Genomic DNA, 25,209 nt, shown 5'->3' on the forward strand with positions numbered 1-25,209 from the left:
CTCTGCTCGACATGGCATACTGTAGTAAGTAAACCTTTGGACAAGATGGCTCCCGCAGGTTTCTTAAATGGATCGCTAGATCGATCATGACACAGTACATATTAATGCTCTTCAAGCGTTTTACACACTTCCCTGTATTTATGATAAATACATATAATTCTACAATGTCACAACTTAAGTTTGCTATTTTCTGGCGATGGAAATCTTATGATGTTTGGTTAGACCTGGAAGCAAAATAGAAAAAAAGAAAGAATAAAATCGTTGACCAAACATTGCAATAATTTTCATACGCACATATATACTGTACGGTAATGTTCTGTACAGTCACCGCATTCCTTGATAAAACCATGTTTTTGTATCATGAAAAGAAAACAGGAAAACTCCTTTCTGGTTGGATGACCATATTTGTTTTATATTTGTCATAATAACACTTTGGAGTGTGTGTACAATGGCTTACTGTATTTATTGTGACTGTAGAAAATAGATTCATGAAAAAGGGGAAGGTGTTACCAAGTTACAAGCATCAATGGTATGAGTCACTTCATGTGTTTATTTGCAGATGACTCCCTTGTTACATGTATTTCGGGCAGAGTTAACTTCCTTTGCCCCGGTGAGGGATGAGATCATCTTCAGGAGTATGCCTCTCACCTCAAACTTTCTTTCTTAACATTTGTTATGGTTAATACTATATATACTGAAGTTACAGAATCATCCCTGAACTGATTTATCAACTTTGGATTTTTGAACTTCATTTGGCTTCAGAACTTTTGTGACAGCTGTGCATTCTTATCACAAAGAATATAAATGCAAACATTAAATTGCAGATTATTTGAGAATTGGTATTTTATTTTGCAACATACACCTCCTGTCAAGCATTGGTTGTGTATGACATGATGGTGATGGATCACAAACTGCTCTCACCCTATACCCTAATATACCCCCTAACATAGCCTGACTCCACCCATCCCTGCAGACCCCATCCCACCCCACCCCCAAACTCCATTTCCCACCCCACCCCTAACACTGTTATACATGCAAATTTTGTACCACTACTTAAGTACTACTATTTCGTGGTTGAAATGTTACTTCTTGACCATAACTCAATATTTACGAGTGACCCGCTTACCTGTCTCCTCACAAAATTGCACCGTATTCTACCGTGTCTAGTATGCCCTGGTAATCTTTTAACACTGCACCCTCAGTGACCGGTCCTATCCGGTCATGGCCCTTCCTTCTCATTCTACCATCCAAAGTGTTTACTCACGCGTTTTCGTAGTGGATTCAAATCTTTCGAAAACTGCCCAGATTACATTGGATTATTACCTTTTTTACATCCGATTTCTAAGCGTTTCAACAGCCTATTTCAACCCGATAAGTAAGTTTTATAATATTAACGAACAACAACAAGCTCATATGATGACTGATGTTTACCATGGGAAATATGGCAGTAGTAATATGAACTTTTAGGTTGCAATTCGTATATAGGCATATATATCTGTTTCCTGTGTACAGTAGATATATGCGTCAACATATTTCTATTTTTGGTGCACCCCACTTGCATCAACATTTGATATACATTTTAATATTTGTGACGATGAAGCAGGACGTATTCAAAATGCTTAGATTGTTAATAAATCGACTATAAATAGAGTCCTGTAGTCTCTAAATGGTTTGTAATACTGTAATATGTCACCATGATATGTTGAAAATGATGAGAAACTAAATGTAGCTGAAATTTACCTATAATATTCACCACAATAAAATTGTTTATTTCCGGCAATGTCATTGCACTTGGGTTATGCAGCTTTATAGGAAAGGGTTGTTATATAAGAAATGATACATATTTGGTATTAAAGGTATTTGCCAAATTATAACAGAACCATTCATTCTTTTATCTGAGTTACTGTACAGTCTGAAGATCGATTGTACAGTTCTTCACAGAGCCGTTACTACTGCTTCCATTGTTAATGTGATTTCTTTATTCGTTTTCAAGTAACCTACCTTGTTTAATATCTATTTTTCATAACTTTAGGTATGTTACAGTTAGTTAATTTCCAAAGTAATGGAGCTCATTTCATAATTTCATAAATATTGTGAACTAAATTCTGGCAACTTTGCTTGATCAATGCTGGTAAATGCACCTCCTGACCTCGAGCATGTGAATGAAAACAAACCTGAACCAGGAGATGCTGAAGAAGAAAAGTTGTCTCCTCCTGATGGCATTATGACATCACTTCAAAAAAATTGCAACCTCCCCCCCCCCCTTCCAAAGTGACAATTTCACCAGGATATCTCCTGTTTGATAAAAGTTTTTGTATATTTCTTTATCTATATATACAGTATCTATATATATACACATAGATATCATTTATATCAGACATCACAATTATCAGATAAACATGATACATGGTTGGGTATAGTTGGGTATATATACTCCTCCTGTTACAAAATATGCAAAATATGTTTGATGGTGTTATGTTTATGTTTGTCAATGATTCTGGCACATTAGAATGTGTTTTGATAGAGCTCCTGCATGCTCAATCAACAATGTTCCCGCCAAGCTCTGGGCTTGTGCTTGAGCACTCACACTCCCTTTTGAAACGAGCGCACATGAAAGAAAATGAAAACGGGCACACAAGCCTGACATTGCCAATTACGGTCAATAATTCTGAGCTTATGGTCCATACAGAATTTTTGTACAACTTATGTATATATAAACCAGTATTAATATGGCTGTACTGTTATTGCATGTACACTAAGTGTATTGTGAACAGGTAGATATCTTGGAAAAAGGGGAAAAGATTGTACAGCTCGTGAGATATTTGTGGACATGCATTGGCCATCAATGTTGCTTCCAATGGTGTGTAAACCCTTACAATACTTGGTCAGAATGAAGCATAGTTTTCTGCTATATATATTAGCTCATTTGAATCACAGAATATTTATGTAATTAGAACTTTGCTAGGCATGAAATAGTGCAGTTGTTGAGGGGAGGCAGGTAAGTATGCAGCACTCACTCAGGTACGTAATGTGCCATATATATTGGCATCTGGTTACACTGAGGGTTAATTGTGTTATTTAACATTAATATAGAGTGGTTGCATGCATGGGCAGTGTTGGGCCAAGAAAAGAAACTAAATACAAACTGTAACACATTGTTATAACCAAATGTTGACACTTGGTCAATTGTTTGGTTTCATTGTGTATTTTTCCCATCCCCCATGAGTTGTGTTTCACATTCATGCTATTGAATATGTATGTATGTATGTATGTATATTAGATCCTCCTGCAAGCAGGAACTCGCGAAGAAGCCTAATTGGCTTATCAAAGCCGCAAGCTGACCGAAGTCAGTCTCTCACATTCATATTTAACGTCCATGATTATGAATTGTTAATTGTCAACAACTCTGTAACTGGACGACATACATTAATCTGGGAGTGACTCGAACCGGGGACCTTATGATTGAAAGGCACTGGTGTTAACCACTGAGCTAACACTCCTTGTAAATTGTCAATTATTTAAACACTTCAAATTCCTGCATTCCTGCACTACTTAACCCACAGGTGCAATAAGAACAGCAGACATCGACCGCCAAATCCCTGTATATGGCAACTCTCTCAGAGAACAGAACTTATATTACAGTTCAACTGGAATAATCAGTATTAAAATATGCATCCTTTTTGTTTACACTGCAACCTGCCCCCTTTAATCTCCAAAGTTTGTAATACCCTGGTCGTTAACTATGTACGAAACAAACATATCACACCGATTAATAATAATAATAATGACCTCATCTTAACCAAAGTTCCTGTCAGTGTTTTTTAAGGTAATAGATAGATCAAAATCATCGACTGTTACGTCCGTCCCCAACGTCTGTAAATTCACTGCTGATGCATTCAACACATTTTGTTGTAAAGTCTGTAAAAATATATACAGTGTGGTCTGTTTGACTATATTAAAGACCAAACAGCCTCCATTGAACAAGTCATCACAGTATGTGGGAGTGTTTGCTATTATGCCGGTGATGCCATGCATATCCATACAGCTCACCTCGCCAGCAAAGGAGATATTCTGAGCAAGGCTTTAACTTTTAACTTTTTTTTAACAATGAGCGTTGCCAGCTGTTTCTCAAGGCGTTACCGTGTGAACGCTAAAGATAATACAGCGACGACTGCCACTACTCCTAGCAGTATCTGAAACGCTTTCGTGAAGGAATACAAAAAGTAATTTTCTAATCCTTGTTCGGCTTCAGTGGTTTTCTACTAAATTGTGCCATCGGCAGACAATTTCACTCCGATGATAATGTAATACGGACCTGCACCGAGCAAGCGGTTAACAGAAATCGATCAATTCTTTGGGATTTCAATTATAAATGAGGATAATATCTACAGAGCTTGTTACATTATAACGTGTACCTGTTTGGTTGTAAATGCTTACAAGGAAGTCAACATTGCAGTTTTGTGTATACACAATAATATTTCTGAGAACTATATAGATTTTGTGTAGCTCTTTGGAAAATATTCACATAAAAAATGGAACAAACATTTACGGCTGAAAGTTTTATAGAAAGCTTAATGGATTGAATTAACGAATGGACAAGGTTTGTAAAGTTTAGTGGATCATAGTCAATGACTTTGACCGATCTGCATAGATATTGGACATCTGATTGTTTGAAGGATCTCACTTAAATTGTCAATTATTATAAGTGAATCTTTGGTGAAGCTATAGATAACAATAAATAGAACTGTTCTGGGATTACTACACAGGATCTACTGAAATCTGGACCATGTAGGATATTATAGTACCTATCAATCATGTCATCCCTGTGATGTCTACAAGTAACTGTAAATATCATCCAGCTCCCCCCCCCCTCCCACCCCTTCATACAACTCCGTGCTAGTCGGTCAGTGTACACAGCTGACAGATTATGTTGCGTATAGTACATAGCAGTGCATGAATTTGAAAAGTTATAGTTGCAGATGTAGAGCCCATTGCAGATCGAAACAAATTGCGAACTTTCGCAGGAATTTATGTCACAAAGTTATTAAATAAATAATGTACTTTGAACAAATTTGGGAAATTTGGAATACTTTCATATATATAAATGTTTCTCACTTTCAAAAGTTGGCAGTTGAAAACAAAAGTAAAATAGAAAGTTTTGAAAGAGAGCAAAAAAAACCCCCCCAAAAAACACAGAAAATAGCAAAGAACGCTGACAATTTTTGTTTGTTTACTTTTTCAGTTATGAATCGGTTTTGCTTTCATTTCAAACAGGAAGTTCACAGGTCAAAAATGCTGGATCTATAAATATAACCGATTTAATAGTATTTGCACATTTGTTTGGCAAACATTCAGATAAACACAGTTAGTATTAAGGAAATCATTTGTGCTATTAATACAAACGCTATTATTACAAGAGGCTCTTACTTATTTAACCAGTGAAACTTCTCGATGACACAAAACTTGTGTTTATATATATGCAGTTAATTACGGTGGAAGGCATTAACTTTTGCGATGTTTTCGTTTTGTTTTTAACCTTTTGGGGATTTCAAGATGTATCTTCAGGAAGGAAACTGACGCAATTATGATGCATGGCTTCATCAATGCTTTAATTTCCACATCGTCGGTTAATAACGTCCATGTTGTTTGCGGCTGGGCCGGAGAAAAAACAGAGAAAAAGGAGAAGTCATTTGGAGGGCAATTCTGTCATTAGGAACGGTGAGACGCCTCTGACCAGATTATTTGTTCTTCATGGTAGGATTTTAATCAAGTCTGGGAGGATTTGAACCGTGAACTGAAGTCGGAGAGTTAGGTGTAATACAGTGCACTAGGCATTGTATTCTGTAGCCCATGCAGTCCATGGTAGCACAGCATGCAACGTATTGTATGTTAGCTGTAATCTAGGCAAAGACATTACTTTGTGGACGGTCGACGTCGCGTGCAGACCAAACTTTCCGCCACGGTGCTACTTCAGTCATTATGGGGGAAACTATTTTTGTTTCTTTTGGAACTTAACTGTGACGGTATGAATAGTAAAAAGATTTTGTTATTGACACCAACGAGTCATACATGGATTTTATCACATTTTGTTTTTTTAAGGTTCTTAGCTCTTCAGTCGAGTAATAAATAGGTACCTGGAAGTAACCGATACGTACAGGAAAACATTATACGAGAACGTAGAGATCGCATTGAACTTCTAATTCACTTGTGCTGTAATTGGAAAGGTGATCTGCACATTATTGTCACCTCAGCTTTTGTTAGTTTGTCCGTGTGTGTGAGTGCATTCATGTACTTCCAGGAATCACCAAACATGAGGAATTATCGGTCGCAGCTCGGAGGCATCTGTTGGAGTTTAGGATGGGTATGATAATCAATTCCTTTCTTTATCTTTTCTTTTCTTCTCTTTGGTTCAAACCAGGTTTTATACAGTAGCTGTTCGTGGTATAATTATTAAGATTTTTTTTTAGCATATGAGGTAAGTGTATGGTACTAAGTACTTGCCATGATCGATAATGAACACATTGTGTTCATTTAATTATCTTCACCATAATTAGTAATTTACAAGTGCTTCTTTGCTTTGATTTTTAACTCTTTAAACCAGTGCGACATACATGTTTAACCTGGCGTATACTAGTGTTACAGCTGTATATACATGGCATTGTGTAAATTCAGTAGCAGCGATTGTATACTCAGAGTTTATATCTGTTTGTTAATATGTTTGTTTTACTCTCTACAATACTGTATATATTGAAGTACCCACGTTGAAATACATAACTACATCATATACAATGTATGTAAAATTAAGGTATACTGTCAATTTTGAACTGTCTACCAGTTTTAATCAGACTGTTTATTCTTAATCGTTTGCAAAAACATAACACTATTGTACCTAGTATACTGTAGCTGTACTTGGTAATTACATACCGAAAGAATACAGCAGAAGTTAGTGCCAGTATATTATCTTTCGTACATATGATACTGTAGCTGTACTTGGTAATTACATACCAAAGGAATATATATAGCAGGTGTTAGTGCTAGTATATTGTACCTAGCTTACTGTAGCTATACTATGTAATACAAACCAAAAGAATATAAAAGGAGTTAGTGCCAGTGTATTATCTGTTGTACCTATTATACTGTAGTTACTGTATGCTGGGTATTACAAACCAAAATAATACAAAAGGAGTTATTAGCAGTATATTATATTTTTTACCTATTATACTGTAGCTTTACTGTGTAGAACAAACGATAAGAATACAGCAAGAGTTGGTGCCTGTATAATATTTTTATTAAGTGATTGAGGAACCATCAGTTTGATGATGGTATTTTGCATTATCCTTTATGTGAGTACAAAAGTTACTTTAGAGTTCATATCCATCTCCATAGCAACTGCACTTGGTTTCATTTACACAGACAAACTATGTGGCTTATTAATAATATTGAAAGTATCTCCTGTTATTTCTATGTATAAGGACCTACCTGTATGTATGCGTGTAATGTCTAGTAATATGAAAGACTATATGTTATCAGTTTACCAATATCTAAGTGTGTTGATTGCATATCAAGGAAACTGTACAGAGTAGTTGTCTTGGTCCATGGGCACCAAAGATATCAACATATGATATTAAAGACTGTCTATTGCTAGTAATATATCAATGGGACTTAAAGTCTCAATGTGTGTTTGCCAAATTTTAACTTCGACATTTCCAGCTTGCTGCCCGAAAGCTCAGTGAAAATAACACCGTTCTATGCAATTTTTTTCTATACCCTATTTTTATTGAGTTATCTGTCGTTAAACCTTTTGAGCTGAATAAAATTCACCAGATTTTTTAACAAGTCCGTAGATTCTAAAAACTTCACTCAAAATTTGCGAGCCCCGCCCAACGGATCATGCGCCAATCAAATCTCTCTGTTTTGTTTACGACTAGTGGACAATACAAGTACAGTATATATAGTTACATTTTGTGTAATGAACATGGGTGGTCGCAGTGATACGGTAATCGTTCGCACCATAAGGGCAACAGAAAATAAATTTCTTTCTATTGCGACAGCTTTTCTCCATTAAACTCACCTGGTCAGAGTGCATTTAGAATAAGAAACATTGAATCTGCTTCGGAAGTTTGTTTTCCGAAATTCATCAGCAAACACGTATTGAGACTTTAATGCTATCATAGCCTATCAATATTATAGCAACAATATATATGCAGGGAGTTGCTATGGAACAACTCCCTGATACATATACATATAGATGTATATATATTTATATATATATGTATATATATATATATATATATATATATATATATATATATATATATATATGTATATATATATATTTATATATCTGTCTATATATATTCATATATAGCTGCAGTATCAATATCTTTAGGACAAATGACTATCAATTCAAAGCTACTCTTAGATCTGCCATAAAGTCTGTGAAAGGAACAATACCTAGAGCTTCAGATCAATATCTTACAGGCAGATCTGTGATTCATCTACTCTTATAAGCTAGTTATAATTCATATCATTTTACTATCGGGTCACATATACAGAACTTATCATTGTGAAGGCAGAGAGTAACTTGTATAGCTCTTTGGCAAAGTTACCTACAAGCTTACTACCTGCTTTGATGTCATTCCACGTGTCGTTAAAGATAGAATATCCGACTTGACTATATATTTTGTACATACCTATTATTGTGTACATAACCTACAGTGTATTGATAGCTCCCTTTAGATTTCAAATCCTCCATTGATCCCTCCCCCCCCCCCCCCCCGCTTTTATGTCCCACTTAAAAGAAAAACAGGTTTATTTTGTAGTGGGCTCAGGTTCAAGGGCAAACAAATGAATGAAAGGAACAATTTTTCCTTTCTGAAACCAGAGCGAGATTATTCACAATGGCGAAACAATTTTTGGGGGACCTTTTTTTTCTCGTATTAACTACAAAGAAAAAGAGTGACAACCGAAACTTACAAAAATTGTGAAGCGCAGAATTACAAATAACTAGTGACCACCCAAAAACTTGTAATTAGCATTTATTGAAAGAGTCTATGGGTTATTGATTATGACCAGAACACCACCATCAAACAAGGAACCTGTCAAAATTTTATGACATATTTTTTATGACCAGTTGCATTCACTGACCAGCAGCCACAGTAAAGTATAGTGTCAACTGGCAGTGTAAAAAGAGGCCAGGAGATAATCTCCATGATTAGAAAGTGAAGCTTATCTCACCCCTCCATTCAGGCATAGTAGGGTCACATCTCCTCAATGACCTCTTGATCTCATCAGTAACTTCTAGTTTTGATTTGAGCAAAAATTAGATTTGGAATTCTCCAGAGGGGATATATGTATGTATATATGTCAAATACAAATACCACTGCAGTGATTCTCACTGGTGTTATGGGAAACCAAGTTTGACTCTGGGACAAAATCTTCAGGAGCATTGGGGTATATGTATGTATATACATACCTACAGTTAAGTTTTGTAGCCCCAGTGACATTTATACTGACTTTCACTACTGAGTGAGTGGGTGGGTGTGTGTTTTTATATATATTCTTGATTGTAAAGAAAAGAAAATTTTACAAAAGCGATGATATTCTGGAAGCCAATGGATTTTTCCGTCTGTCTATGATATCATTTAGTTTCAGAAGGAATAATGCTTAGGACTGTAGGCCGTCCTCCCCAAGGTATGGATTTATATTCAGAAAAGTTTTCCTTTCTTGGAAGGATTTTATACCTCTGTGTTTACCAGACATGTGTGTGTGAAAATCTTTTTCTTTGGAATACAACTTTTGTGAAACATGTTATGAAGGAAGGATGGATATATTTTTTTTAGGGGTAATACAAGGTTACATCTCAATGGAAGTTTATATATAGGTCCATGGTTTCATGTAGAACTTTTAAGTCACTTTTGACAGAGGCTTTGTGGATATCCAGTGTACACAGTGTCTGATTTGGTTTCTGCGCCTTTTGGTACATGTGTTAATAGTGGATGGCATACAAGTGGGTGCATTGTAATTGGTGTATTAAACCTGGTGCTAACTTCTGTATGAATGAAAAGTCTTGGAGATCTACTGGATAATTATATATACTATTTCTAAAGATTCTGTCTCTTTTCAGGAGTGTTAAGGTCTGAATACCACTTTGTTGGTATCCCTATATTTCTTGGAAGTTTTTTTTTGGGAAGTCTTAGAAATCGTTCAGATCAATCAATGGTTTGTTTGTTACCGTTTCCCTTGGACATGCATATACGGAGACCATTTGTTAGTTGGATCATCAGTTGTGTTGGAATCGAGTTCTGTCTCCTAATTTCTTATATAATCTCTTTGTGACCATATATCTGCAGGTACTGTAGGTACTGCAGGTACATACATGCAGGTACTCGCTACTAGTTTCACATAGTAACCTGCAGTACACACTGATAAAGGTCTTCAGGTGTTGCTCTTGCTATATATGTTCCTACTCAGTTTTTGGATAAATATGTGGAAGTTACATGTTGGCCAGAATGGTATCGTCATCATTTTCCTCAGGAGTTTTGGTTTCTCTTCTAAATTTTGTATATAATTTCCCTGTCACTTAAATTTATGTTGCTGCTGTACTGCCCAGGGCTGTGTTTTTGATTGTCTGTTTCATTGTAATTGAAGTGGTGATGTTGTCCATAGCATGGATAAATGTTTGGATTATTTTATAGCTGACTATTTTGCTGACTCTTATAGAGCCAGGATGCATGCCAACCTATTTTTTGCATGGTGGGTGGAACAAATGTAACTTAAAGGAGACACAAAAGTCATTAATATTGATCACATTAGTATGTGATAGAGATAACCGCTATGAATGACTTCCTTAAATAACTAAGAAAAATCTTATTCCAATTATAGGGCTATATAAAAGGTTTAATATTACTTCTTCACACACCAGGCTGAAAGGCTTGATCAAGTCTAAATATGACATCATCAAGCTACATTTGCCTCAATAATTTATGTTAATTTTTTTCATTGTTCATTACAATGTTTCTATTCTGTAATTTGGGAGATGGGATTTACAATTATAATAATTTAAATATTTAAACATCCATAATATATCATCTAATATTACCCATTGGTTTCAGGGTCAACACTGTGAACGTGTTTCACCATGAAAATATGAAAATATAAAAAATATGAAAAATATGAAAATATAAACAGAGAAAATGAAAGGTCTCAGATCCTAGCGGCACTATGACATCACAGATGTGCAAATAAAATCCAGCGGAATGCAAGTTTTGAACTTGAATATATCGCTTCAAGTAGAATAAGATTTTGTCTTAGCCAGTACAGATTGCAGGAGTTGTTTGTCACAAATTTCTCTCTAAAAAGTCAAGGATGATTGTTGATTTTGTGTCCCTCTTTCATTTGTACTGTACATGCAGTAGTTTTGTCCCATGACACCACCTGTGAAACCAAAAAAAAAACAACAAAATACAAAATGATATGTAAGCTAAAATGTGTTTTTTTTTTGCAAGTAATTCCTAATATATCTGTAGACCTTGTAAAGATAAATCGTTGTGTTTGGTTTTGAGTTACAGGGTACTTGGTTCTCCCTACTGGCACAGAGTCCAATTATAATCGTGTCATCGTTACTGTTCACAATTTATGAACCTATGGAATTTTTTTTTATGATGAAGTTTCAAATTTCAGGATGATGCATGCATTGCATCAAAACTGAAACTAAAACTACTACAGACTGGCAGTGAGGAGTTTTATTTTGAACCCTACAGCTAGATGTGTATCATTAATCTATCAATATATAGGTATACCTGTACTGTGGGCTTTATATGGGTCACACATGTTGGTCATCAGGTGACCACCAGGTGTCCACTGATCAGTAGGCCTACATGGTCGATTACAATGTTAAGAGCAGGTTGAAAAGTTGAGAAATCTGATCTGTAACTATATATTTTTATTTAACAAACAAGTGCTAATACCGGAGGCTTACACGTCGGGTGGCATCCAATTCAACATTTTAACTCAAATTAGGAATCTTTTCAATTTAGAAAGTCATTTCAGATGGGAAAACCGTAGATTGCTCTTGGATGAAAAACCCATCTTACTATGACCCGGCCGGGAATCAAACCCCGAACCTCCCGATTGCCAAGCCTCATTGCTTCAAATGCCACCGCCTTTATCCACTCGGCCACAGCACCGGTTAAAGTCAATTACCTAAATTATGGCAAATTACCAATAAATTGCCACTTTTTTGGTTTAGTAACAGTTTTAACATTTTATGATGCTGGTAATGCATGAAGCATAACTGCATCAAGCTTGCTACATTTTAATTTTCCAAATTTGATCTCTGGAGATTTATAGTGGACTTTAAGGTCTGTATACAGTAGATATAGTTCATGAACTTGTGCACAGATATGGCAAGCCATGTGGAACAAACACCGCATAATATATCCGCGTATTAATTCGAATATATACGCGTATTAATTGGAATATACATGTGTTGTACATGTGCATAATTTTGCTGTTTGAAGCGATCTCGCGAGCCCGCCAAAATATTTATCGTTGATATATGTACACAGCAAGAGCGGAAATGTGTTTTCGTGTACATTCGAATTAATCCGTGCATATATGGATTTAATCCCCATATGTATTCGAATTAATACGTGTATATATTCGAATTAATACGTGTATATATTCGAATTAATATCCGTGTATATATTCGAATTAATATGCGGATATATTTAAGCCATATGATTGGCTAATAATATATACGCGTATATATTCCAATTAATACGCGTATAAATTCCAATTAATACGCTGATTAATTATGCGGTGTTTGTCCCACATGGCTTGCCATATACAGAGCACATGGGGCATATCCCCTACCAGCCAGCCCTTGAATCACCTGCACTGTATCGTATGTACATCCTCCTTGATCTCATACAGTGTTGTCATTTATAAGGCATATCACATGAATTGCTCTCTTTGTGAATTTATGTGCTGCCGGGCATTTATCATAGATCCATCATACTGTTAAAGTTGAATACTTTCTGCTCAAATGAACTTGCAAAGAGATTTAGGGGACTTTGAAAACTTGGAAACTACAAAGATTGTTTATCCTTTACATTATATTTTTTATGGTACTGTATACTGTAGACTGGGAGAAAGAGGTAAAAGTATTATCTTACTTTGTGTGACATTGACTTTTGAGAGTTTTGTATAGTACTTATCAGTGATATACAGTTAGTAGAATGACTAAATCTTGTAGGTTTTCACTAAATTGAGATTTGGACAAGTTTATCAGTGATGTACAGTAAGTAGAATGACTAAATTTTGTAGGTTTTCACTATTTGAGTTTTGTATAGTACTTATCAGTGATGTACAGTAGGATGACTAAATCTTGTAGGTTTTCACTAAATTGAGATTTGGACAAGTTTATCAGTGATGTACAGTAGAATGACTAAATCTTGTAGGTTTTCACTATTTTGAGTTTTGTATAGTTACACTTGTTTTCAATTTATTAATTTACTCTTATTCTTACATAGCGCCACATACACAAAAATATGATCTCAGAGCACTTTACCAACAAAGCTTCAAATTTGATACAGCGATAAATATTAAATATTTAAACAGCAATAAAATAGTCAACATCAAACAAGTGACACAGAAACGGGGAAATTAACCCTTCCAAAAAAAAATACAAAAAAATACAAATAACTAAACAGTAATGAAAGCAACATGACAAGAGTCCTTTAATGTGTTATATATTGCAAACTGCTGGTTGTATGTGTACATAACACAACTAAGTTTATAGTGACTTCAAACCTTTCTCTATCCACCTCCACCTAGTAGTATTATATCAGACCTACAGTATATATATATAACTGTAGAATCCAATCGGTAAAACCATCACTGGAGGTATAGTGCACAGTCAAAGGGAACAGTTAATAAATCAAAACTATTAAATATTCTTTAGAGGCACGTGGTGCAGTATATGGCTAACAATAGTCCCTATTATAATGAAGATTCGTTCAATTTGTAAAGTCACTGTTTCTGCATATGTTGACGTATTATTGCCATCAGTCAATCAGGATGTTTGTAATGTCAGTGAAGCTGCCGGCAGAAAATGTGTCAAAGCAGCAGAATGGAATCAATAATTAATCATTCCATTTTTTCTCAATACCTTATGTTTCTTGGATAGACAGCAAGGGGGGGGGGGGAGGGATACAATATATTCCTGCAGGCATTCTTGCTTTTACGTTTATTGTGCCGATATAGCTTATGAACACAGTTTCAATGGGTCCTATTTTATAACTTTCATATTCAGTAAACTGTTTTCTGCACAAAACCTAGAATTGTTTTAATATTTTTTTTATCCTGTTCCAGATGGTGTGTGTGTCTTTTATAGATTTTAACTTTCAGCCTCGTCAATGTACAGTGCAACTTATGACAACGTTTTTTGCGCCGATTTCGATTTTGCAAATTAAGTTTTTGATGTAAGCCTGCTGTTGCTGGTGCATGAATTCGTTATGAGTATGTTAATATTAGGTAAGGTTAATTATTGAAGCATTGTATTGAAAGCTTTCTTGAAATTTGTCATGTATATTGCTGACAAATGTCATGTATATTTCTTAAAAATATCTGTTGAAAACATTTATCATAATGTAAAGGAATAATGTTTGCTAGTGCTCAAATGTATGACATCAGGGGACACACCATGATGAATACATCTGTTTGTTTTCAATTTTTGTTAGGTTCTCAAGGTAGGGATGTTCATAACAGTGTTTTATTGGTCTTTCTCTATGAGCAAAAGAAATGAAAACTTTCCTGTATTGCCTTGGCTTTGATAAATTTAGGTCCCAATCCAGGATCTTCCGTGAGGAATGAGCCAAGACCCCCACCAGACAACTACCGAGCTTCAGAATGGATGATCAGAAAGTATGAATAGCTAGCTACTGTAGCTACTGTTGACTACGGACTAAGACGTTACATAAACAACAACAAAAATTACACAATCCATCACTGTCCGTAAGCTCCAAAGTGGACGGAAAAAGTTTCAAAGTTTGGTAAAACCCCACCAAAGATTTTTTTTGAAACCCATTTTTAGGTCATGCCACATACAGCAGGTTTTGTTTACCATGGTTGTAGTGGACTATACACACGTTGATGCTATTAACATACATGTGTTAAATCGGAAATGTCGAGCAGTACAGTGTAAGAAACAACAACAGCATTAGTTTCATGAGTCAAGGAACTTTTTACGAATGGTTAATGTAATTACAGGTCTGCTAAATCAACTTGTTAAGTATCATTTGATTTGATGGATGGGATATATGCCAAGAAGGTTTGCTCTTAATACCTATTATTCTAATTTGATGGATGGGATATATGCCAAGAAGGTTTGCTCTTAATACCTATTATTCTCATGATGCTGGTGACAGTATCTTGAGCATACACTGTTTTGAAAGGACAACATTTTTCAGATTCCAGGCAAACTCGTTTTACATACACGTCTTAAAGCAACTGCTCGTAGGATTCGCCGATGTTCACCAGTCATGACCACTACGTCCTAGTTATCACTCAAAATGACATTGCTAAATATTTATCATAATATAATATAGAGCTTATTAATATTGTCATCGAGGAGGGAGTAATGAAACCAACATTCTGTCACTCAGAGGCCATTTTTTTTCATATGAATATTATAATCACATAAAGCAAAATTTACTTCGCTCGGTGCTTACCTGTCTCCCCACAACCTAATAGCATCCTCGTTCTACTGTGCCTACAGTAGAATGTCCTAGTAACCTTTTAACACATAATCACATAAAGCAAATTATGGGAGACTTTCAAACTTTTTGATATTTCTTCTCCATTATTAGTGTTCAAGGTGACAATCATAGATAAACTGCATTATGAGAAGTTCCATTGCTTGCATCACTTACCTGTCTTCTCACAACTGTGGCACTCATTCTACAGAATCATGGAATTTAAAAAAAAAAAAAATGACCAAAAATCAAATTTTACACGAAACAGCTGTAAAGCATGTTGGTTTAATAGACAGTTGTTTATTATGTCTGTAAACAAAGAACAAAAGTATCTAAGTAATCTCCTTGTAACTGGGTTTTTTGTGTATCTTACATATACAGTACTTAGAACAATCTGCAGACATTTGCCTTCGAGTAATGTCACTGCAAAGTCTTTAAATGCAGAGAGTTCACAGTTTGTTTAGACTGCCAAAAAAATTGACAACTGTCGCTCTTCGTTTGTCAACGTGTAACTGTGTACAAACTCAACCATGATAGGCAGCCAAAATTATAGCCAATGTTTGCTTTTAAAAACGACAAGCTTTTTTGCTGGAGTCGAATGTCGAGAATGAAATCGCTCAGTCACTTTACATTTACAGTCACTGCTTTAACACATCCGTTCCTCGACGACGAACGAGGGATTTTTGCCAAGAGAACAATTTTGACATTATAATATCGAATCACCGACAGTGCGTTTGAGAGCCATTGGAATTGACAGGTCCATTTCCTTTGAGCTTTGGAGTGGGAAAGTTGCCACATCTTACACTGCTCGATCAATGGGTAACCATTGTCTAGAATCTGTCTTTTCCAGCATTTGATTTGTTTTAATAAAGTTCTGTCACTTTTTCATTCGTGCCTCTGGATCGTAGTCTAAACCGTCTACCCGATTCTTTGCTCTGTCTTTACGTGTTCTTCCAGAATCTGGGCAGCTTTTTATTCAGTTTGGAATATATGATTCGTCATAAATTTGTTTTCGGGGATTATTTTACTAATTGATCTGCACCGTCTGTGTTGTTTTGGAACTTTTTTTTTTTTTTGATGGGAGACGTCTTTTTCCCTCTCTTTCTCAGTCTTTTAAGAAAAATCTTAAATTTTGTTGGAGTAAAATTTTGAAGAGCCCTCCCGTTCGAATCAATCCGTGGATTTATGCTTTTTCAAAGTTTCGTTACAGTCTGATAATTTCTACCTGATAGCTTGTAGGAGTATCTTGTGCCCATGGTAACCATCCTAAACAGATAAATTTGTTCCTCCCTTGATTGAGAGGTTGGGACAAGATCTTGTGTGGTTTTGCTGTGGAGTATCTCATTTATAGGTAATAAAACTACTGTGTGTCTTTCAGTTAATTACAAAATCTTATTCCAAATTTATTATATGGGAATTTCCCTTCGTTTAAAAAATGTACCTCTCTGTGGAGTTTAGAATGTCAGATACAGGTGAATTTGTAGCGTTCCTTGTCTTTGCGACATATGTCTCAACAAGTACGAGAAAAAACAGTTCTGAAGAGAAGAAATTAATGTGAAAGTCAGCTTGCAGATTGAGCTTCATTGTACGATTTTGCCCAAGTTTTGTTTGGAAATAATAAATTATCTATGATTAATACTAGTATTAGTATGACAGATATCTGTCTGACAAAAACTGTTTTCAGTCAAATTCCTGTGGAATTCCATTGATCAGCAAAATATCTGGAAAGTTTGATAATCTGAAGTGTGACCACCTTGAATACAATCTTAGTTTCATGAAGACTGAGGAGGTTTGGTATTAACTAGTTGTTGGAATTTGGTAAACTCCCAACCCCCTCCCCCCACCCTCCCCCACCTCCTCCTACATCACACACAGCTTCCCCACCTCCTAAGAAAGAGAATTAAAAAAAATCAGATTTTTAGCAATGATTATGTTAAAAATTTGATACTGAAAAACTGAAATCTTGGATATATAGTCAAATAAAGATTTTTCAAACGAAGGAAGAATCAAAATGAAAATGAAAATTTAATTATTGTAATAAATATATAGAAATGTCTGATTGATAATTTATTAAAATTGAACATTCATTAGTGACTAGCTTATGAATATTACTTTGTATGTAATTCACTATTAAGAGGGTGTGGTTTCAACTTGAAATTCTTAGTTTGAGCTTGCATGGCTTTGAAATTTATAATACAGTCCTGAAGGATTTTGTAGTGCATACATAACGTTACCACAAAAACATAGGAATATAAACTTTAAATAGCATATTTAAATGAGAAAGTGTAGGTTTTAAAAACATGAAAATTATTAGTATTTTTTTTGGAAGATCAATGACATTAGAAGGATAGTAGGTCAAATTGAGTTATAATGTTGTAAATGTTTGATATGGTGGTATGTATGTTCTACAAGATTGGAATATCATGCAATCTTTATAGCCCCCTAATGACCCTCCTACTGGCATGTGTAGCATACAGTGTACTAGGTGAATCATGTTACCCATTGTGTACTTCAGCAGTTCTCTAAAAACAACATGCAATATAAATCACATTACAACTAGTAAAGATATATAAATATATGCTGTGTGACTAAGTATTGCAGTATGCCATAGCATTTATAGCATATGATATTAATATGACCAGTCACTACGTAATTGGAAACAAAGGAGATATGATTAAGTATAATATTTTCTTAATGGGAGAGGGGTGGGGGTGGGGGAAATGTACCCTCAGACCCAAACATAGTATACTTTTAAAGGCTTAAATTTACAATTTGTACAAACAAATGTGTGTTCGTTTTAAGAGTCCCACAGTGGATTCATGGACTGTGTTATCAACCATGCAGTGTTAAAATATCTTTGTACTGTAAGTTATAATGCTCTATGTGTGTTTTGTTGGGATATGTACATGCTACGGAAAATAACTTGAATCTTTGTAGACATAGTAAATATTTGATTTAAATTGTAGGTATCTTCAGCCAAATTTTTTCTGACTGCACTTTTGTATTTACACAATAGTCTAAAAAAAATATGGTTCATTGTATATATATGACTCACAGGAATAAGAAAAGTTTCATGAAAAATACCTGATTTGTTTATTGAAAATTGGGAATCAGCCATGCATTCTATCTGTTGAATAACTTTACATGCCTTTGCTATACATACTGGCAATATATACAGTATGCCTACACTTGCACAACTTCAGCTGTCAATAGTAAACACTATAACATGAACACTGTAAACATACAGGTAAACATACAGCATCTGCTCCTATGCATCATCGTTATTAAGCGACCTTGATCTTCAAAAAGTAGCAGACATACTGTAATAATTTGTTTGCTTTAAATCAATTGTCATATTCTTTCTGTTCCTCTCAGAGCAACTGTGTAATACTAGTCTGCTGCCCTCTATGTTCTATTATACAGTAGCTCTGGTAAACAATGTAACCAATAGATCATCAGTGAAATCAATGTACAGCACAGTATTAAACATCAAAACACATTTACTGATATTGAAAACTAATTTACTAAATTAATTTTATTCCTCAATTACCTGTCATGAATATTTAAATATATTCGAGTAAAATCATTGACCATAAATTTCTGTTGGACATTTCTGTTTGCATATAATAATTAAGACGCACAAAATAAAAGATTATGATGTCATGATTTCATTAATTTGCATACTAATTGGTTGGTCTCTTGTAGGAAGAGTACATGATTCACTGTGCGTAGAAAAGCGGTAAAACCTAATACTGAACAGTAGTGTTAACCTACATCATTGTCTTATATGGTACGGAGATAAAAGTAGTAATAATAATTATTGATGAACAGTGTCCAACTGTACCCTAGATCATAGGAAGCCAAGTAAAAATGGTGGGTGGGGGGAGGGGGGCAGAGGGATGGGCAGGGGTGGAGTTTCATGCAAGAAATTTACGGGTGAATGAAACTAGGGAATAAAATATCTGGTAAAGCAAATTGCTATGCAAAAATAAGTCAACATTTACTGTACAAAACTACGCACAGTACATGCAGCACATTTTTTTCTAGTTCCTCGGTTTTGTGATATGTATACATGCAAAACTTTACAAACCTGGATTTCACAAATTCTTTGTCAAATTTTGAACAATAAATTATATTCTATGGCAGGCTGATGATTATTGGTTGGCTTTGTTGCCTGTTATTTGTCATCGACCCCTGGTTTGGTTAAATGTCAATTTTTTTGGGAATTGTGCCAAATGACACACACACACACACAAAATAAAAAATTAAAAAAAATTAATAATTCAGCTATAATATACTGTACAAAGTCAAATTGACAATAAAATATATAAAAGCCAAAGTAACTAAACTAAAAAAGGAAACATAAAGAAAGAAAATAAAAGGCAAAAGAGGAATGAAAATATGAAAGAAATTTGTATACTGCATATGTTAATTACAGTATGATGTTATTATAATGGTGTTTGGTGCCCTGGATCTGCTAATGCCTAGGGGATCGGTGATGCATGAATTACAGTTTGATCATGGTTGGGATATGGAACAGAAATTGTCACAAATTTTTGACCAAAAAATATGGAAATTACGGAATAGATAAAATTCCAATTAAAGCTGCCGTATAACCTGTAGACTGGAACGAATGGATTGCCGTGTCTTCGGTCGGAGGTAGCAACGCTCCATTGCAGCTACGTTATTAGCCTGTCATATACTGTAGGGGTATAAATTATATATGCATTTGTGATGCCACTGCCTTAATTTACTGTGGTTTCCAAGATTACCTATATCTCCTCACAACCTAGGCTTTCTCCCTTTACACTCTAGTTTAACATACTGTACAAGCAAATAAACAAACTTCAGAGGTTAATATTATGTTGTCTCTGCTAGAAAGAGTCAAGACATGTTTAGCTGCTGGATGTTATGAAAAGGTTTATATCTTCCTAAGTTGTTACTGAAACATATTTACCCGAGATTAAGTCTCTCTTGGACGTGAGTCTGCTTTGGCATTGTATGGTAATTTGGTTTCAGCTTAATTTCGCACCAAAGATGGCTGTTGTCATTGTAATTTCGTTCATAACGTGATATCTCAATAATTGTCGTTCCTGCAGTATTGTTCACTGTCTGATGGCCGCCCTCTCTGTGGACTTCAATTTCAGTATTTTTTATGATCATGATCGTACAATACTTGGTTATGCTGGCAAGTTCATGCATGGTTAAGCCCGCTAAGTTTAAAATCTTTCCAAGTTGTAAGAAAAATCATGTCGTAATTGACAAAACAGTTTCATGAAATGATCTTTTCTTGTACATGTCTAAGTTCTCCATTGGTATTGGTCATGTGGTTTAATTGTTTTGAATAAATTATGTCTGGATAAATTGACATTTTGGGATGTGACAGGCACATTTTCATGTTCTTGAATGTGATCCTTAAACCGTCGATTAATTTACGCCAGTCTCAATTATTTGCTCGACTCCCTCGCTTACCTGTCTCCTCACACTCAATGGTTTCTCACTCTAGATCCTGTGTCAGCTATACTATCTAGATCAGGGTTGTCCAACCTACGGCCCGCGGGCCACAGTCCGGCCCGCCGCAGGGTTGCGTCCGGCCCGCCAGAGATGCTCTACGGTGTGAGATTCTGGTGTCCAGATTTATTGATAACAGTTTGAAGCTATATCAGCAATCAATCAAACCTTCTGGGTAAAAAAAATGCATACAGGTCAGTTTGTGTGACACTCTCAGCGGACGGGAGGGGGGGGGCTAGACTTTATTCATCTGTTTTATCAGGAAGGAAAATAAATCAGTGCGCTACGCGCGCAGTGCTCATATTTTGTTGCCTTGGGCTTCGGGCAAAAAATCGAAAAATCGAGCGTTAGGGTTCATGCTGTCCCCTCCTTCATCATAATCATTCCATGTGGCCCTCCTCTGCAAAAGGTTGGACAACCCTGATCTAGATAGATTCTATATATATGTGAAAACCATTTAATGCCATCCTTTCTTGGTTCATCGGCCACTGTTAGGCGACTGGCCATCTTCAATGTTCTATCATTGTTAGTTAATTACCATCACCGTTAATTAATAATTGAACATCGTCGATGGACTGAGCAGGACTTCCCTAGAAAGTTTCGATCTTGGAAATGACATTCCATATGAAGGATCTTGGTTATGTTTCACTTACTGGTCTCACGAACGGATCTTTTCTTGTTGATGTTTTTTCAATCAGATTGTCCATGTGGTGGTATTGACGTTTAGATCATAATGTTTTGGATGTGACTGGCAGATTTTGATATATGCTTGAACACGATTGTTGTATTGTAGATTTTGGAGAAATGATCGGTCACTTTATCGGATGTAGTTGCCTTCCTTATTGCAGTACTGTACATATTGAGTTGATCCTTAAAATGTGTTGTTGGCAACTGTTTTCAAGCATGAGATTAGATTCTATTCCAAATTAAGAAATGAATAATTGCTATAGACGAAAATAGAAATGGTTTAGTTTTTTCATTCTTTAAACTATAGATTCTATTCCAAATTAAGAATTGAAGAATCCCTGGACAAACTAAAAATGGTTTAGTTTTCGTTTCTTTAAACTATCGATTCTATTCCAATTTAAGAAATGGATAATACCTAGAAGGCTAGACGAAACTAAAAATGTTTAGTTTTGTTTTTTAATTTAAAGTTTAGATTCTATTCCAAAAATCGAATAATACTTAGACGAAACCAAAAATGGTTGGTTTTAAGGTTTGTAAACTATTTTTGCGAGGGTATTAATGGGCAGTTTCCATTTATACTGTCGGGGTTACACACGCACCTAGCTCACAGGTGTACATGTTCTTGGAAGTTTTATGCTGCAGTCTAGCTTCATGTTCAATCCTGGCAAAAGTACCCCCCAAAAAAAAAAAATTGGTGGGAACTGATCTAACATGACAGTTTAATTATCCATATTGATTTTGTTCAATCAGTAGTTATTGAAATTCAATAAACTGCTTTAAGGGACATTTCTATTTTTTTTATGGTTTTTGTCAAATTCTTTTCAATTTCTGAGAGTACAGTAGTTTGTTTTTGTTTGAAGAGGCTTTCGTTGACATGTCGTTGATCTATAATCCGACAAGTTCTGCTGTTTTTCTGAAATTGATTGAAATATTCTGGGGGTCTTGATATCCAGCTGTCATCTCCCCTTCTGCCTCTGCCTCTCTCTCTCTCTGGGTGAAATCTCTCAGATCTCTTTTGATATGACATTTGGTAGATATTTTGATCGATAAAGTCCCAGACCGGGCGGTTGCTGGGGAAAAGTGAAGGAAATGACCGAGCCAGACATAATACCCACTAATGGCAGTCGAGTGCAGTCTCTAATTAACATTTTTGAAAATCACGCTAACATGCAGCCGAGAAATGAAATTGGCAAGCGTCCTTCTTGCCCCTCCTCCCCTCCCCCAGGGGAGGACGGCGAAGTGGATAATGGTTGGTGCGTGTACGAACTCTCTCACTATAAGGATACGGTGAGTATATAGTACTTGTTAATTACAGAATGTATGAATTACAGAGTTGTGAGATATTTAACATTTACGCTTTGTTTTCGAGTTTGATGTATTTACTTTGCTCCTCGCTTACCTGTCTCCCCACGACCTTAGCACTCTCGTTCTACCGTACCTAGCATGGACTGGAAACCTTTCAACACTGTGCGCCCCTCTATTACCGACCCCTCCGGTCAATGCCCTTCCTTCGCCTGTGTTTATAACATAAAGGTAATAATTTTTGCGTGTATGGAAATGCCAAATGCTGAGCAAAATGGTCTCCACAGATGTGTAGAATTTTTTTTTTAACAAAGGAACCACAATATTTGATAAGAGTGTATAAGAGACAAAATGGAGAGCCTTCAAAAACAAAATCCTTAAACACAAATTTGAAGACTAAATTGTTCCTCATCATACCCCATGTGTCACATAATAAAATGCTCCAGATGGAGAAATTTTGGCTATTTTAATTGTGGACTAATGGTTACCTTTACAGAGCTCTTTAAATTACCAATGTATGATAGCCCGAGAGATAAAAAAAGAAGAAGCAAATTATTGATCAACCCAAAATTTAATAAAATTAATTGAAACAAGCTTAATTGATATTGATACTGACAAATGTAAACTTTTTATACAAAATTAAGCTTCACTGGAGAATTGAAAGAATGATCAATGTTTATGCAGTACCGTGTTAAATTAAGACTTTTTAAATCGCACTCTACATCTTGCATTGTACAAATTAAAATAGGCTAATTTGTTGGAATTATTTCTCCAATTTTCTGGCTAAACATCTAAACTGTTCCTTTCCTTCAGTAATACGATGCACAGACCGGATCGCCCTTCTATGTGGTGAAACATCTAACCATTTAAAGTGACATTTAATTATATGACTCGGTAAAGTAGAAATTTCCAAAAATAGTCCTTGCCCATGCAGTTGTGTCTATTAGCATCTAAAATTAAGTCTGTATATAACCATACATGGTAACTATGAACTGGTGACAAATTTCTATTGTTCCTGTACATGGCAGACTTAGTCGTCACGGAAACCAGATTGTTTTCCAGTAGCAGGTATTGTTCTGAATCATTTCCTGTGCCATGCCATTCCTGATATTCAATGAGGTCACCAGTGGAATGACGAAATGATGTTTTAGAAAATTGATATTAAGGAAACAGTAAAAGCTGTATAGTCATCATGAGTTACAATTTACTTCTCAAAGTAAATTGGGGGGGGGTTGGTTGGGGACGGGGAGGGGAAGGGGAGAGGGAGAGAGAACATTGTAAGTTCAACTGATATGGAGTCTGAATGCCATCCTTGAGGATATGTGTAAAACTATTGTTGGGAGTGGTAGAGGGGGAGCTAAGGCGGCATGGCCTGCCGGCAAGTTTTCCAAGCCAGTGAGAAGATTTTTCAAAGCGCTGTTATTTAATCGGTATAATGCGTATAATTGCTAAGACCAGTTTGTGGGCATTGTCTATTGTTGTTGTGCATCGGAATGCAGGTTGTTTATAAAATATTTAAGCTAAATAGGGGAAAAAAGGGTTTGAAGAGCTCTGTAAAAGTGATGCTTCGTTAAGGGTTCCAATAACCCCCCAAAAAGAGTTGGAGGGGGTGGGACTGGGGGAGGAATGAAATGCATCAGTGTTATTCCTACTAAAGAAGTGTTCCTCCTTGCCTCCCCCCATTTCACCCTCATCCCAGTTGATGCATCGTTCTGGTTGTAATTTTTATGGAGTTAAGTAACACATACATTTTTCCTGGGGATCATTGACATTTGTGGCAGTAGGGCAAATGCCAAAGCCAATTGCAGCATCAATACTGGGCATTCTCCTTATTATGCACATTTTTTTTTGTTGGGGGAGGGTTTTTTTGTTGGGGGAGGTTTTTTGTTGGGGGAGGGGGTTTATTATTTTTTTTTCAGTTGGGGATCAAAGTTTTACAAGTTTATCAATG

At 35.7% G+C, this 25,209-nt stretch overlaps 1 protein-coding gene across 6 annotated transcripts in view; it reads left to right on the forward strand.

Moving 5' to 3' along the window:
- Positions 1-25,209, forward strand: part of LOC139977250 (uncharacterized) — a 131,404-nt gene that overhangs the window by 60,320 nt on the left and 45,875 nt on the right. The window contains exon 1 of one of the 6 annotated variants that reach the window (XM_071986518.1): positions 4,104-6,361. The exons of 2 other annotated variants lie outside the window; for them this stretch is intronic. In XM_071986518.1, coding sequence (XP_071842619.1) covers positions 6,287-6,361 — 75 coding nt within the window. In that variant the 5' untranslated portion in view covers positions 4,104-6,286. Of the gene's footprint in view, positions 1-4,103; positions 6,362-22,977; positions 23,244-25,209 lie in introns of those variants that run through there. 3 more of the 6 variants (XM_071986517.1, XM_071986524.1, XM_071986519.1) reach the window with 3 other exon arrangements.

This window comes from Apostichopus japonicus, chromosome 12 (assembly GCF_037975245.1).
Source record: "Apostichopus japonicus isolate 1M-3 chromosome 12, ASM3797524v1, whole genome shotgun sequence".
NCBI lineage: Eukaryota > Metazoa > Echinodermata > Holothuroidea > Aspidochirotida > Stichopodidae > Apostichopus > Apostichopus japonicus.